Source organism: Phasianus colchicus, chromosome 8 (assembly GCF_987193195.1).
Source record: "Phasianus colchicus chromosome 8, bPhaCol1.hap1.1, whole genome shotgun sequence".
Classification (NCBI taxonomy): domain Eukaryota; kingdom Metazoa; phylum Chordata; class Aves; order Galliformes; family Phasianidae; genus Phasianus; species Phasianus colchicus.
The window spans coordinates 11,644,333-11,658,665 of record NC_143443.1 but is presented as its reverse complement, the minus strand read 5'-3'; the positions used below and the strand labels follow the sequence as shown (position 1 = coordinate 11,658,665).

Sequence of the window (14,333 nt, the reverse complement as noted above, 5' to 3'; positions counted from 1 at the left end):
TGGGCCAAAAGGCTGACATTTAAGGTGTTTCTCCTTTCTGAGAAGCCAGGCTTGGCTCCAACCAGTACCCAGAGTTGCAGCTATTCCGTAAGAAATCAGAATTCTACATTTCCCCTTTGAAGCTGTCAGCGTGGGCTGCACAGCTTCAGCACTGGAGACAGGAACAGCTGGGATGGTGACCCCCAGAATACATGAGCAGTGCACTGCAAGGTGCAGGGGATGCCATGAGTGTTGCAAGCCCCAGGCTGTGTTTTGGACAGCATGAGCAAGTACAATGGGATTTGGAGGGGCTGATGGAACAGGGGGATGGCTTGCAGCTTGGGGGCTGAGGTGCTGCCCATGTGCCAACAGGAGATCCCTCTGCGCTCCAACGTCTACGAGGTCTATGCCACAGATAAGGATGAGGGCCTCAATGGGGCAGTACTGTACAGCCTCCTGAAAACCGGGGCAGGAAACAAGGACTGGGAATATTTCAGCATCGATGCTGTCAGTGGGCTGATCCAGACGGCCATGCGGTTGGACCGGGAGAAGCAAGCGATGTACAATGTGAGTGAGGTGATAACACACCCAGACTGGTTCATAAGATGGGCTGCTAGGGTGGAGGCCATGACCAGGGATGGTCACATCTGCCCCTGTAGTGGAAATTTCCCACCACCACCTTAGCAGGAACCAGGTGGTTATCAAATGATATCAGAGGATGCAAGAGGGATGTGGTACAGTCAAGAGGTAGCCACCAGAAGGTTGCGTCCTGGAGGACATGGTGGTGATGGGCCATCACACAGTTCACTGTTAAATTCCCTCTACCACCCAGCCACCGCTCTGCCACTGCCTTGGCAATGTCCCTTCACCCTGCTTGCCTTTGCCCAGAACAGCACTTTATTTCTCTCCCTAGCTGATCATTGTGGCCTCTGACCAGGGCCAGCCAGCCTATGAGACGATGCAGCCCCTCCAGGTCGCACTCGATGACATTGATGACAATGAACCTATCTTCCTCAGGCCACCTGTAAGGCATCAAGGAGGGCACAGAGGGTGCTGGGATGGGGCTGCATGTGATGGAGCATGCACTGCTGAGCATCACTGTGCTGGGAAGCACAATGGGGTTTGGAACTTCTAGCCTTTAAAAGAAAAAAAAAGGGGGGGGGGGGGGGGGGGAAGGGAAGGGGGGTACTAAAGGCTCATACACCACAATAAGCCTTCCGTCCCTTCTCCTGGGCTTCGGCAGAGAGACAGTCCCCAGTACCAGGCACTCTCCGTTCCTGAGCACTCACAGCCTGGCACCGTGGTGGGCAATGTCACTGGTGCGGTGGATGCAGATGAGGGCTCCAATGCCATCGTCTACTACTTCATAGCAGGTGAGATGGGGACATAGCGTGGCCAAACAAGGATGATGTCCTAAGCTATCATCCCTAGAGTCACTCTGCATCAGTTCTGGTCCAAGCACCCCACCCCCACCTGCATGCTCTACAAGGGTTTGCATAGCTCCCCTAGGCTGCTCATGGTATTTCTAACATGGTAAAGTACATGCTGAGCCAAAAGGCAAATGACTCAGCTCCCCTTTCTGCATGCAGCTGGGAACCGAGAGGGCAACTTCCAGTTGAGCCGGGAGGGGAAGCTCCAAGTCCTGCGTGACCTGGACCGCGAGAAGGAGCCCTACTACTCCATCATCGTCAAAGCATCCAGCCAGAGGAACTGGTCCCCACCCCGGGGCCAGCGAGCAGGCAGAGCACAGCCCTGGGACCTCAGCACAGATCTGACCCTTCAGGAGGTGCGGATCTTCTTGGATGACATCAATGACCAGTCCCCCCAGTTCACCAAGTCAGAGTATACAGCAGGTAAGGACTGCTGGTGTCTGGGAAGGGATTCCAGTGATGAGTGGATGGAGAAGCAACAGAGCACAGATCCAGATCTCTGTTCTATCTTCCTCCCGAAGGGGTGGCCACAGATGCCAAGGTGGGATCAGAGCTGATCAAAGTCTTGGCAGTGGATGCTGATGTGGGCAACAACAGCCTAGTCCTGTACAGCATCCTGGGGATCCGCTACATCAAGCAGCACTCCAATGATTCTGAGGAGGTGGCCAACATCTTCAGCATTGGTGCGTAGCCTGGATACCACATGAGTGCAGGGCCAGATGATTCCATGGCATGACATGTCCTCCATAGCCATAGTCACTAGGCAGCATGGCTGCTCCTCCGTCCTCTTTCTTCCACTCACAATGTAGGCTCTAGCTTGCAAGAGCTTCTGTAGGTCACCTGCCAAGCCCTGGTTTGCAAGTTTCTTGGTGGAGACCTCAGGTGAGCGTTTTGAAGTGGCTACACTAACCTTGTGCTTGTGCATATCCTTTTCCCAGGTACTCTTGATGGCATCCTAAGAACCTTTGATCTCTTCACGGCCTACAATCCTGGCTACTTTGTTGTGGACATCATGGCCTCTGACCTGGTGGGCCACAATGACACAGCCATTGTGGGGATCTACATCCTGCGGGATGACCAGAGAGTCAAAATTATCATCAATGAGATCCCCGATAAGGTCAGGCAGTTTGAGGAGGAGTTCATCAGTCTGCTTTCCAACATCACGGGTGCCATTGTTAACACGGATGACGTGCAGGTAACCATCAGTTCTCCAGGTTATTTCGAGGGGCATGTCACCTTCCACACGTAGCTTGGGAGATCCCCTGCAGGGACGCAGTGTTGATACAGAGGTCCTCAGGGTCTGGAAGTGAAGGACCAACCCCGGTCTTGGTTGATGTGGAGCAATGTGGCTACTCCACCACCAATCAAGTGCCCAGCAATCTGGCTGAGGACACATCTCGAGCACTGCTCACTGAGGACAGGGCTGTCCTTGCATGAATGTGGGCAATGACACATGAGCATGCCTCAGGAGATGCCCCCTGAGGAGACACCCCTATAGCACTGCAGACCTTGCTGTCTCTCCCCAGTTCCACGTGGACAAGAAAGGCCGGGTGAACTTTGCACAGACAGAGCTGCTGATCCATGTGGTGAACAGGGAGACCAACCGCATCCTGGATGTGGAGCGGTACGTTAGCCATTGGTCAGAGCCCGTGGTGAGCCTTACAGATCAAGAGGCCCAAGCACTCTTCTGTCCCCAGGGTGATTCAGATGATCGATGAGAACAAGGAGCAGCTGAGGAACCTCTTCAGGAACTATAATGTGCTGGATGTACAGCCTGCCATCACTGCCCGTGCCCCGGACGACCTCTCAGCTCTGCAGGTGAAGCTCCTTCCTCCCATATAGTAACACTTTAACTACTTTTTACTATACTACTAATATTATTCTAATATTATATATGTCATACATAATATTCTTATTTTATATATTATTTTAATTATATAATATATCTATATTATTTTATATTATTTTAATAATATTATATAAATAATATAATTACTTTTATTTGCCACTACCCCTCTATCTCTCCCAGATGGCAATCATTGTGCTGGCCGTCCTGCTCTTCCTGGCTGCCATGCTCTTCATCCTCATGAACTGGTACTACCGCACAGTGTGAGTAGTGTCCAGCTTCCAATAACCTGCATGTTCTGTTCCTTCCTGACATCTTTCTGATCTTCTCTGCTAATTTGCTGTATTTCTTTCTCTCGCAGGCACAAAAGGAAGCTGAAAGCCATTGTGGCGGGCTCCACAGGTGAGCAGTGCTGGGGGTTTCCAGCTGCATGGCTCAGTAGGGTGCCTGGCTGGTATGCATGGTGCTAAATGTGGAGGTGTGGTGGTAGGAAGCTTTCCTCTCACCCAGGCTCCCTGCCATCAACCCCATCACAAAGTGCTCTTCCTGCCACCGGTGCCTTTTTTGCCACTGAATTCCCTACATAAAGAAACTGCCCCATGCCCATAGCTTTTTGCTGCTTGTAAGCAGCTGAACTGCTGGGCAGCCTCCACTCCTGCCTTTTGCAGGGAATAGAGGCTTCATGGACATCATGGACATGCCAAACACCAACAAGTACTCCTTTGATGGGTGAGTTCTCCTATCTCTGCTTCCTCATACATCAGGGGATGCTCTCAATGGAGTACCCACATGTTACAGCCAGGGATGAACTGGCGGTGGAGAGTCCTCTGCTTTATGGGGGGATTCAGCTGGGCACAGTATTTGGGGCATTTTCTGGCTCCCCTCTCCTTGCTCTCCCTTGGGCTGAGCACTTTTCCCCCTCCGAGGCAGGGCCAACCCCGTGTGGCTGGACCCCTTCTGCCGGACCATGGAACTGGCGGCACAAGCAGAACATGAAGATGACCTTCCTGAGAACCTGAGCGAGATCACTGACCTCTGGAACAGCCCAGCCAGGACCCATGTGAGATATAGCCCCGGCCCTGCTCCTGGGGAAACCTTCTGGCATACTCACCCATTTCTATGCCTGTTCCCATGCTGACACCAAAGCCACACTCTCCTCCTGCAGGGCACCTTCGGCCGAGAGCCCTCAGCTGCCAAGCCTGAGGATGACCGCTACCTGCGAGCCGCCATCCAGGAGTACGACAACATTGCCAAGCTGGGGCAGATCATGCGCGAGGGACCCATTAAGGTGAGCATCCCTACCGTGGATCCAACATTGCTTCCTCCCCCCAGGTGCTACACCAGAAGGGGATATTTTTCTGCAAGAAACACCAGGGTGGGGCCAGCCTTCCTCCAACAAACAGCTCTTTCCCTTGCATAACCCATCCTCTCTCCTCCTCCACCCAGGGCTCTCTCCTGAAGGTGGTCCTGGATGATTACATGCGCTTGAAAAGGCTCTTTGCCCAGCGGATGGTGCATAAGGCCACCTCCAGTCAGGGAGACCGCTCCTCGGTCACAGAGGTAGAGGGGGTGTGTGTGGGCATGGGGAGATGCTTGCTGTGCCCTTTGGGATGCAGTGTGTCCTCCTGGCCCCACAACCCAGTGACAGGGCCTTGTGCAGTCCGAGGCTAGCTTTGCAATATTCAGATGCACAGAAAATTGCTCCCCAAAATGAGCAAGGGGAGATCGACCGTGGAGCTCCTTGCGAAGAAAGAGGAGGACTGGGTCTTTCCTTCTCAGAAAGAGCACTGATACAGGCTGCCCAGGGAGGTGGTAGAATCACCATCCCTGGTCCAGATCATGAAAAGGGGAGGTGTTGTACTGAGCATCGTGATTTAGTGCTATAATGGTGATGGGCTGACAGCTAAACTAGATGATTTAACTGGTACTTCCAGTGTTTATGATTCTGAGTTGTAACTCCCCAGAAAGGAGTTAGGACACCTGGTGACATCTTGGTGGGGTTTTGCAGCTCATCCAGAAGGACCTGGAGGAGGACGAGGAGCGCTGCCCCAGCCAGGGCAGCCTGCGCTTTCGGCACAAGCAGCCAGTAGAGCTGAAAGGCCCCGATGGCATCCACGTGGTTCATGGCAGTACAGGTACACTGCTGGCTTCTGACCTCAACAGCCTCCCTGAAGACGACCAGAAGGTGCTGGGGCGCTCGCTGGAGACTCTGACTGCCGACTGCGGGGCTTACGACCACAATGCCCGCACCGAGTCAGCCAAATCCACCCCCCTGCACAAGATGAGGGAGGTGATCATGGAGAGCCCATTGGAGATCACTGAGCTATGACCAGCAGCATCCGCCCAGGCCAGCCCAGGATGGCAGGAGACAAGCACAGAGCTGGGGGGACAGCGGGTACTGAGACCGGCACTCAGTCCCCTTTCCATCTGTCCCTGCATTTCAACCCAGCAGCCTTGAAGAGCTGGGTCCTGGGAGAGGGCTCTCAGGACTGATCTGCCCTTCCTTGCGTGTCATTGAATCATTAAATAATTCATTTTTTTATTAAAAAACTAACTTTTTTCTTTTTTTTTTTAATAATGCTGAGTGAATGCAATGAACTCAAGCGTTATGAGGCTGGATGAGGGTGAAGGCAACCCGAAAACAGCACAGCCACAGCAAGGCGTCCCCCACACAAACTGATGCTGGGACCAAAGCCCATTGCACCTCAACTGTGGGTACCTATGGCCCGAAGCCACCCAGCATTACTGCTTGTTGTCACCTTTCCAGCAGGGAAAGACCCAACCGAAGACATTTCTCCATTTTGCTGGCTTTACCAAAATGTGTTACAATGTGGTCAAAAGAGAGAGACTGACAATAGCAGGCTTCTGGCTGTTGTTTGTTTGTGTGTACCCTCTTCCCCTCGTCCTCCCCTTCTCTTTGGCTCCCGGGTTTGTTCATTTGGGGGTTGTTTCCAACCGTTACCTTGTGGAGAGTTTTGGGAATGGTCTGTTACAGGAATCAGAAATACACTCCTTATGGCTTTGGTTAAGCTGTCGTTCTTCCTCCTCTGCAAACAAGATCACTATCTCACAGCCACCTTTTGAAAAGAAAGCCCTTTAATTCTCTTAATTCATCCCTCCACCCACCCTTAGAGCCCGGTTTTTGGGGAGAAACATGACACTGCACAAGCACGACCAGGGTGCAACCAGGGTGCATAGAAGAGAAGGAAGACAAGAGCCAGGCTGATGGAGGTGTTTATTGGTGGTATAGTGGGGACAAGCCAGCACACCACTGCCTCATCACCACACTTTGACATCAGGATCCCCTGCAAGAAATGGTTGCTGGGAAGGAAACCCCAAACTCACTCATTTGTGTGTTCATGGGATACCCACACTATATATATATTCCAGAAAGGCTCCCATGCCAGTGGATTGAAGGTGACTCCATGTTGCATTCCATGCACGGGGCTGGGGATACCATCACATGCCTCCCTGCAGCCAGGGAACCCCACATGCTGGCCCTGCAGTGCTGGGTTTGCATCCTTCTGCAGGTTATGCCCATCCTTACACAGCAGCAGGGACAAGGTTGTGTCCATCTATCTACATATACATAAATATATGTATTTATATGTGTATATACATGTACACATAAACATGTATACATATGTATATATATACACACACACATAGAACAGATATGCATATATATAAACATATGTAATATATTTATATATATATATAAAAACACATGCATGTTTCTATCCCAGCCTATGTCTTCTTTCTCCCCCCTGCAACATTCATCTACTGCAGAAGTCATGCAAAGCCAGGCACGTGGAATCTGCTTTGTTTCTTTAACTAGTGACCATGGGGGAAAAAAGTCAAATTAAAAAGCTGCCCCAGCTGGGACTAAGACTTGCAAAGGTCTTACCAAAAATCACATGGGACCCATGGTGTTAGAGCACCAGCAAACTGGGACCAGCGCTGCAGCAGCAGAGCCCATCCCAGTCCATGGAGTTGCTCCGATTGTGGCTTTGGTGTCAGTTCTGGGTGGAATGTGAAAGGGGATAACCAAAGGTCTTCACTCAGCGGATAGCATAAGGGGGGTACGTTGAAACAAGCCTACCGCTGAGCTCCCAGTTCCAACAAGACAACAAAATCCCTTAACCTGATCCAAAAATCCAAGCCCCAGGGGCGGAAAAGAAGAAAGCAGAGTGGGCTGGAGTGCCCCAGAGCCTGGGAGGGAGCCTCCGGGACACCCCATCCCTGGTGCTGTGGCTGCATCCCAAGGGGGGGGGAGGGTCCAGGATGGAGATGTTCCATGCTCCTAGTTCCATACATGCTGCCTGCAGTGCTCCACAGCCTGCAGAGAGAGATGGGGCAGATGGGAGCTGCACCACTGCGGGGTGTGCAGCAGGCAGGAGGATTGCTGCTGTCACTTACTTCACACTCGGTGGCAGTGGCCATGCTGATGCACCAGTAGTCGGGTCCCTGAGCACAGGGGGCTGAGGTCAGCTCTGAGTCACAAGCTCGGATTTTCTGCCAAGGGGAAAATAGGGGAAGAGAGAGGTTGTGCCCTGAAAGCTATCAGTCCCTCCCCAACCTGTGGGTTTGCACTCACAGTGCAGACAAAGTCAGGATCCATCATCTGCACGAGGAGCCGCACAGCTGCTGGCTCATACTGCACCACCAGCGCCTCGCACTGCAGAAGAGAGGGGTGGGGGGTGAGCCTGGTGTCAGGGTGGGGATCAGGACCACCCCAAGCACAGCCCCACTGACCGTGCTGGTGAGTGGGCCGGGCAGCAGCTCACAGCCCTTTTCCAGCACAGCGCTCAGTTCCGTCAGCGTCTCATTCTTCAGCAGCTCGTTATCCAGGTAAGTGATGAAGATCTGGCAGACGTTGCAGAAGGCTCCAGCAGCCGGCTCCAGTGCTGCCCCCAGCCCTGCCCCCAGCTCTGCCCCCCGGGCCGCCCCCTGGCGCGGACAGACATGCAGCATGGTGCACACAGCCTGCGGGTCGGTGGCCTCCAGCAGCATGATGACCACCGCCTTGCCATATGAATCCACAAAGTCCTTGCACTGCCCGATGACACTGTGCGGCAGCATGTAGCACACCTTCTCAATGTCGTTCACCAGCTGCTCCTGTTGGGTGGGAAAGGCGTGATGCCATGGGGAAATCCCCTTGCTGCCCGCAGCCCCCCGGAGCCCCTGCACACCTCCGTCATGTTGTTCTCCAGGAGACTCTCAGCCGCCCGCACAGCAAACTCACACATCTCACACAGCGGCGTGGCCTCCTGGGAGGGAGAGAAAAGGGCTAAGTTGCATTCACCCCATCCACCCTTACTGACAGAGGGGACGGGGCCATACCGTATTGGAGAGCAGCGTGCCCAGGAGCTGGGCCATCTTCTCGGAGAGCAGCGTTTGCAGGGGTCCTGGGTCTGCTGTGGGGCAGAGCTCCAGCATGCTGCAGAGCTGCCGCGGGTCCTGCGGAGACATGGCTCACATTCAGCCCATGGACCTGTGCTGGCCCTAATGGGCTGCCAGTGGGCATCTCGCTTACCTCAGCCAGCTGGAGGTGGGAAGGTGGAGGGTGGAGAGAAAAATATGAGAACAATCATTAAAAACTGAATCGCAACAGTGTGAGCTATCCAGAAAGTTGCAGAAGTAAAAGGAAGCACTGGGGAGCAGCTCTCCTGCTTACCAAGTACTGGAGCATCCAGGCAGCTGTGTCTGCATACTTGGCCAGGTAGTAATTGCACTGTGCAGGGAGAACAGAGGAATATAGAATCATCCAGGTTGAAAAAGCCCTCTCAAGTCACTTAGCCCAACCCCAGCCCACCCCCTCCTGTCCACATCCCTCAGTGCCACATCTCCACAGCTCTGGAACACCTCCTTTTCTTCCATGCAGCTTTCCAGCCTGTAGCACTGCCTCAGGTTATGGCAATCAAAGTGCAGGACCCGGCCCTTAGTCTTATTGAACCTCATCCCATTGGCCTCAGCCCAGCAGTACAACCTATCCAATTCACTCTGTAGGGCCTTCCTGTCCCCAGGCAGATTGACACTTCCTCTCGACTTAGCATCATCTGCAAACTTACTGAGGGTGCACTCAATCCCCTCGTCCAGATCAATAAAGATACCAAACAAGATGGGGCACAGTAACCACCACTGCCTTCTGCCACCTCCCAGCCCCAGCAGCCACCAGGATGTCCCTGGCGCAGTGACATTACCCTCTGTGCCAGGACGGGCCCCAGGCCCTCACACCCCTCCTTGGCGCGGGCCACCAGTGAGCGAGCAGTGATGGCCCCATTGCTCAGCTCCAATTGCACAGCTGCCACCAGCCGGGCACAATCCTCACACAGGTCCCCAGTGTCCTGCAGGATGATAGTAGCACAACTCAGTGTCAAACCCAAACAGTTTTTCTCCAGGACCTCATTAACCCAAAGCACCAAATAGTAGAACAGCACTGATAAATGAGTTATAAAGAAGGGGCGGTTATCAGTACCTGGGCATGCGGTGGGTCCTGGGGCTGGAGCAGGAGCGGGACGCCATTGATGAAGGGCACAGCCAGTTGGGCCAAGTCCTGTGCGGGGTCAGCAGGGGCTGGTGGCTGTTCCTGGAACTTCAGGGCCCCTTCAAGGCCCCCCCGGGGTTGACACAACTTGATAGTGCCACACACCACCTTTGGGTCCGACTGTGGGAGTGAGGTAGCAGGCTGGGGCCATCACCATATCAACATCTATCCCCGTACCAAAGCATCATTCCTATTTCCATCCTCTCCCTGCAGAAGTATTGTCTACAGCCTCCCACACCATTACAGGGCTGTATACTCCCACCATGCTCCCCGCATCGTGTATCTCAAGGGGTTTCCCTGCTGCAGAGGTCCCCAGGCTGTTACCAGCACTTGCTTGCCCAGTTGGGCCAGGATGAGGACACCAGTGTCCACCATCTTCTTGCACTTGACCGACCAGTCCTGGAAGGGCAGATACTGACATCTCTTATCCAAGAAGAGCCGCAGCTTTTCCTAGAGGAGAAGGGGAGCACTCAGGCTGTGCTGGCCCTGCAGACGCATGGGGAGACAGCAGCCTGTGCTCCCAGTGAAGACTCACCTCAGTGCAGTTGTCCTGCAGGATCTTCCCCATCATGGACACCACCACCTGACACAGGTGGCATGGGATCCCTTTCTGCTGAGATAGAGAATGGATCAGGATGCTGCCTTAGCACCAGACCCTCTACATCCTCCCCACTTCCCACCCCTGGATTATGGGCAGGTCAATACCACGTGTTCCCCAGTTGCAGTTACCCCTACTGGTTGGTCCCAAACAGTGAGACGGCACAGCTCCAGCACCCCGCACTTGGCTGCCGTCCCCACATCACGGCACCACTCCTCCGGCTGCTCGCCACACTCAGGCAGGGGGCTGGCCCCAGCTGGGGAAGGAGAGGGAAACATCAGCACCCAAGCACACACATGGATCCCTAAGGTGGCATAACCCCCAAACCATGGACTGCCAGCCTGCTTCCCATCTCCTTGCATCCCATCTCTTCTCATCCCAACTCATTCTAACTCATTCCATCAGATCAAATCCCATCACATTTTGTCTCTTCTCATCCCACTCTTTCCCCTTTCATCTCATCCTATTCCATCTCACTGCATCCCCCCTCATCCAATCCCATTCCACTCCATCCTATCCATCACATCTCAACCATCCTATCACATTTCATCTCACCTCCTGTCCCACCCCTTCCATCTCATTGCATTGCATCCTAACTTATCTCTTCCCATTCCATCACACCCTCTTTCATACCATCACATACTGTCTCATTGCATCCTATCCATCTCATTGCTTCCCATTCCATCCAATCCCATCCCCAGCTGCAAAGGCAGCAAGGAGCAATGCTATGCTGCTCATTCCTCCTGCCCTGACTCGCCTCAGCTTTCACAATAGCATCATTTACTATTATTTTATCTCTGCCACTTGCTGCTGACACCCAAAGCTCACTCAGCCCCAACTCTGCCTCCTTCTCCTTTTGCAACATCATTTATTGCCCTCAATAAGGACAGGCACACATCACAGCAGCTTCCTCCCATCTTAAAATCACAGTGAATGTGAGGCACCCACAGCCTGGAGAGCTGAATACACCTGGTAAGGCGTCACCGTAAAAAAAAACCTCATAAATCTTGCAAAATGAATAATACAGAGGTGACAGCATCGCTCTCGCTCAGGCCAGGCATGGTGTAACGCCACCTGATAAGCACCTCCCACCATCAGTGTTTAATTGCCACCTCCACACGTCAGGATGCATTCTGTGCAGGCACAACAGGGCAAGCAGCATCCCCCCACAAACTGCATCTGCAGCAAAAGTGCTAGCATAGCTCTCTGCAGTGCTGCTGCGCTGCTCCAGGGCAGGGTGGGTCCGACAGGGACTGTTCCCATGGAATAGTCCCACACAGGCACACACTCACTGCATCAGCTGATGTAGGTACAGCAACGGTGTGTTGAACAGGAACAGCAAGGCAGACAAGAGCTAAGGGGCAGCCCCATTTAAGAGAAAAGAGACAAAGCATTGCAACCTGAGGCTGTTTCTGAGCTTACTATATATAAAAATATCTATTTATGATACATACATCTACGTGGCAGAAAAAGGAGCACTGATGCTTTCCCCCAGCAAAATCCACCCTTTTTTTTTTTTTAAGCCAGTTCTCCCTCTTGATGCTCCTTTGATGAAGGAAAACAGGATTGCACACAGAAATATGATGCCAGGGTTAGGAAAGGTGGGTGCGCAGCCCCAGCATGAAGTGGCCTAAGATTCCATTCCCACCTGCCACATCCTCCCAGATTGGACAGCTGTCCATTTTAATCACTGTTTTCACAGATGTTGGGTCACCAGCTCACCCTGTGAGATGCTGAGTAAGCACGGAAGGGGTGTTGCAGGCACCACACAACCCAAAAACACTGAGTGTGCACATTGGGATGGCCCAGCTTGACCCATAGACACAACCCCACCTAATCCAACAGATATGAACCGACTGACCCACAGACATGGGCACTTCTACCAGCACCAGGCTGGAGACCAACCACACAAATGGTCCCCAGGTGGGAAATGCCCTCTGAAGGACAAGTAGGGATGGGATCACTGCTGTGCCCTGAGCACATTGCAGGGCGCGGAGGAGCATTCGTTCCACAGCTGAGCCGGCTGAGCCCGGAGAACCGGTTGTGGTGCAAGCCTGGGGGTGGCACGTGGGCCCTGCGCCCCAGTTACCAGCCAGCAACGCACTCCCCAAATGCAGCTTTTCCCCCAAACCATCCAAGGATCTGGCCAAGAAGAGGTGATATTAACAGTGCTGGTGGGAAAACCCTCCAGGAATGAGGAAATGAGGAGTTGGTGAAGATGTGGAAGGTAGAGCTGTACTCCCTCCCACCACAGGCTGGCTCCAACATGCTGAGCACACAGGTAAATTTTCCTGCTGGTCCTGTTGGTGGTAAGGAAGCTCCCAGTAGCCCGTGCCCCCCCCAGCACGTCCCATATGGGGAGCACAACTCCAGCACAGGGACAGCACAGCACAGATTGTGAAGCCCAAGGGGAGGGTGGCCAAAATAAGTGCACAAAAGATCTTAAGTTCACCTTCCTGCATCTACAGAGCTCTGTGGCTTCCCCAAGGAATTTTCTTCTAAGTGCTTCCAACCCTCTTCCCTCCCCGTCAGCAAGGATCACTGGGCACGACCCCTCTGCCTTCTGCTGCCTGGGGCAATCTGCTCCTTACAGCCCTACTGGTGAAGGCTCCAGGAGCTCTCCAACATTGCACCCTGTAACCCAGAGCTCACCAAGACCCAGCCAGGAAGCTCAGCAGAAAAGTCTTCCTGCTTCCCTACCCCCAACCCAAGAGACAGCTGTACTGTGGGGAACCAGAATAGCACACACAAGCAATGGCTCCCACAGCACACATCCACATCCAGGCCCCAGCACAGAGGGCAGCAGCCAAGCTGTTGAGATTCCACGTTGACTCATCCTCTTCAATCTCATCTCCTCCATTCCCCTTGAGCCCCTACAAAACACCAGCTCTGCTGGCTCCTACGGGAATCATTTTCTGCTCTTAAAAATCACCATTCAGGGCAAAAACCAGAACAGTCGATTCCAAGTGAACAGGAGACAAAGCACAACCCATTGGAGAGTGCCCAAAACCAGAGGACAAGGAAGCATGCTACTGAGTTTGAACCTTTCCGATCCTTTATGAGGAGGAAACACGCTTAAGATAGCTTGGAATAGTTTTGGGGTTCAGAAGCACTTTCTGAGCTCTCTTGAGGAAAGAGCCCTACGCACAAGGCCTGACCTTACCTTGGTAGGACCCCAAGCACACGGAGAGGATCAGCACCCAGCCTCTCCACTTGCTCGCCATGCTGTTCCCAAGACAGTCCACAGTGCTGGTTATTTCCCGTGCTTCTCCCAGACTGAGGAATCTTGGAACAGCTGGGAGAAGTAGTGAGAACTGACACCTACGCACAGCAATTACCACACCCCTCTTTATGCCCTGATTATAAAATCAGCAGCAGTATGCAAGCAGAGGGAGGGACCAGAGTCAGGCAGGTATTCCCAGGAGGTCAGAACCGACCAGGCTTCATTTTACAGCCCAGAACCCACTGCCCAAAGCTAGCACAGGTATTAAAGATCAGTAAGTTTAGTCAAAAGAATCAAAGGTGTCGTTAAGCATTTATAAGAAATATATTGCAATCAAAATAAAAACAAGAAATGAAGACGCAGGAAAGCCACACTAAATGATAGCAGGCTTCAGTGCTGACTTGCAAACAGCTCCAGCAAGAACTCCCTCCAGCCCGTGCATGGGAATTGCAACACGTCAGTGTTACCTCACAGCAGGCATTGCGCTCATCAAGGGAAGAGACAAGCAGCAGCAATCCCTGGCAAGCCCACAGCTGCCCTCCATATAAAAAGGCTTGATGGGACACGCATGCTGCAATGCAAACCTGAATCCTGTCATTCAGCCTCAGGATTCCTGACATCGCCCTGCCTCTGCTGCAAAAGCTTCAGGTGACATTTTGGGACATGCCCTCTTCTGCCTTTGAGGCAAAGGGACGCTGACAAGATCCTTC

The 14,333-nt window shown here is 53.0% G+C and overlaps 2 protein-coding genes across 5 annotated transcripts in view; one reads left to right on the top strand and one right to left on the bottom strand.

Moving 5' to 3' along the window:
- CDH23 (cadherin related 23) overlaps positions 1 to 6,835 on the top strand; it is a 129,995-nt gene extending 123,160 nt beyond the window's left edge. Inside the window, exons 55-69 of the mRNA XM_090144926.1 lie at positions 352 to 546; positions 893 to 1,003; positions 1,223 to 1,352; positions 1,569 to 1,832; positions 1,931 to 2,092; positions 2,348 to 2,604; positions 2,936 to 3,033; positions 3,107 to 3,227; positions 3,439 to 3,518; positions 3,617 to 3,657; positions 3,924 to 3,984; positions 4,186 to 4,315; positions 4,421 to 4,543; positions 4,702 to 4,815; positions 5,264 to 6,835. Coding sequence (XP_090001052.1) covers positions 352 to 546; positions 893 to 1,003; positions 1,223 to 1,352; positions 1,569 to 1,832; positions 1,931 to 2,092; positions 2,348 to 2,604; positions 2,936 to 3,033; positions 3,107 to 3,227; positions 3,439 to 3,518; positions 3,617 to 3,657; positions 3,924 to 3,984; positions 4,186 to 4,315; positions 4,421 to 4,543; positions 4,702 to 4,815; positions 5,264 to 5,584 — 2,208 coding nt within the window. The 3' untranslated portion in view covers positions 5,585 to 6,835. The remainder of the gene's footprint in view (positions 1 to 351; positions 547 to 892; positions 1,004 to 1,222; positions 1,353 to 1,568; positions 1,833 to 1,930; positions 2,093 to 2,347; positions 2,605 to 2,935; positions 3,034 to 3,106; positions 3,228 to 3,438; positions 3,519 to 3,616; positions 3,658 to 3,923; positions 3,985 to 4,185; positions 4,316 to 4,420; positions 4,544 to 4,701; positions 4,816 to 5,263) is intronic.
- Positions 6,836 to 7,421: 586 nt separating this feature from the next.
- LOC116235031 (prosaposin-like) lies at positions 7,422 to 14,226 on the bottom strand. Of its 4 annotated transcripts, none has more exons than XM_090144925.1 (14): positions 13,564 to 14,226; positions 10,532 to 10,656; positions 10,338 to 10,415; positions 10,127 to 10,252; positions 9,734 to 9,922; positions 9,459 to 9,602; positions 8,933 to 8,989; positions 8,792 to 8,800; positions 8,599 to 8,715; positions 8,448 to 8,525; positions 8,011 to 8,373; positions 7,853 to 7,933; positions 7,675 to 7,770; positions 7,422 to 7,594 (listed from the first exon to the last, which is right to left on the bottom strand). In XM_090144925.1, the coding sequence occupies exons 1-14, from the start codon at positions 13,622 to 13,624 to the stop codon at positions 7,559 to 7,561; spliced, it is 1,560 nt and encodes a 519-aa protein (XP_090001051.1). In that variant the 5' UTR covers positions 13,625 to 14,226; the 3' UTR covers positions 7,422 to 7,558. The 4 variants fall into 4 exon arrangements, with proteins under 4 accessions (XP_090001051.1, XP_031458774.2, XP_090001050.1 ...); XM_031602914.2 differs by having other exon boundaries at positions 10,338 to 10,412; XM_090144924.1 differs by lacking the exon at positions 13,564 to 14,226 and having other exon boundaries at positions 10,532 to 13,545.
- Positions 14,227 to 14,333: the final 107 nt, after the last annotated feature.

Excerpts from the sequence above, each read along its gene's own strand:
- LOC116235031 (XM_090144924.1), bottom strand. The coding sequence starts at position 10,777 with ATGAGAAGAGATGGGATGCAAGGAGATGGGAAGCAGGCTGGCAGTCCA. Across the intron at positions 10,416-10,531 it reads TTTGGGACCAACCAGTAGGG|CAGAAAGGGATCCCATGCCA; the intron begins GTAACTGCAACT and ends TCTCTATCTCAG. Across the intron at positions 7,771-7,852 it reads ATCCTGACTTTGTCTGCACT|AAAATCCGAGCTTGTGACTC; the intron begins GTGAGTGCAAAC and ends TCCCCTTGGCAG.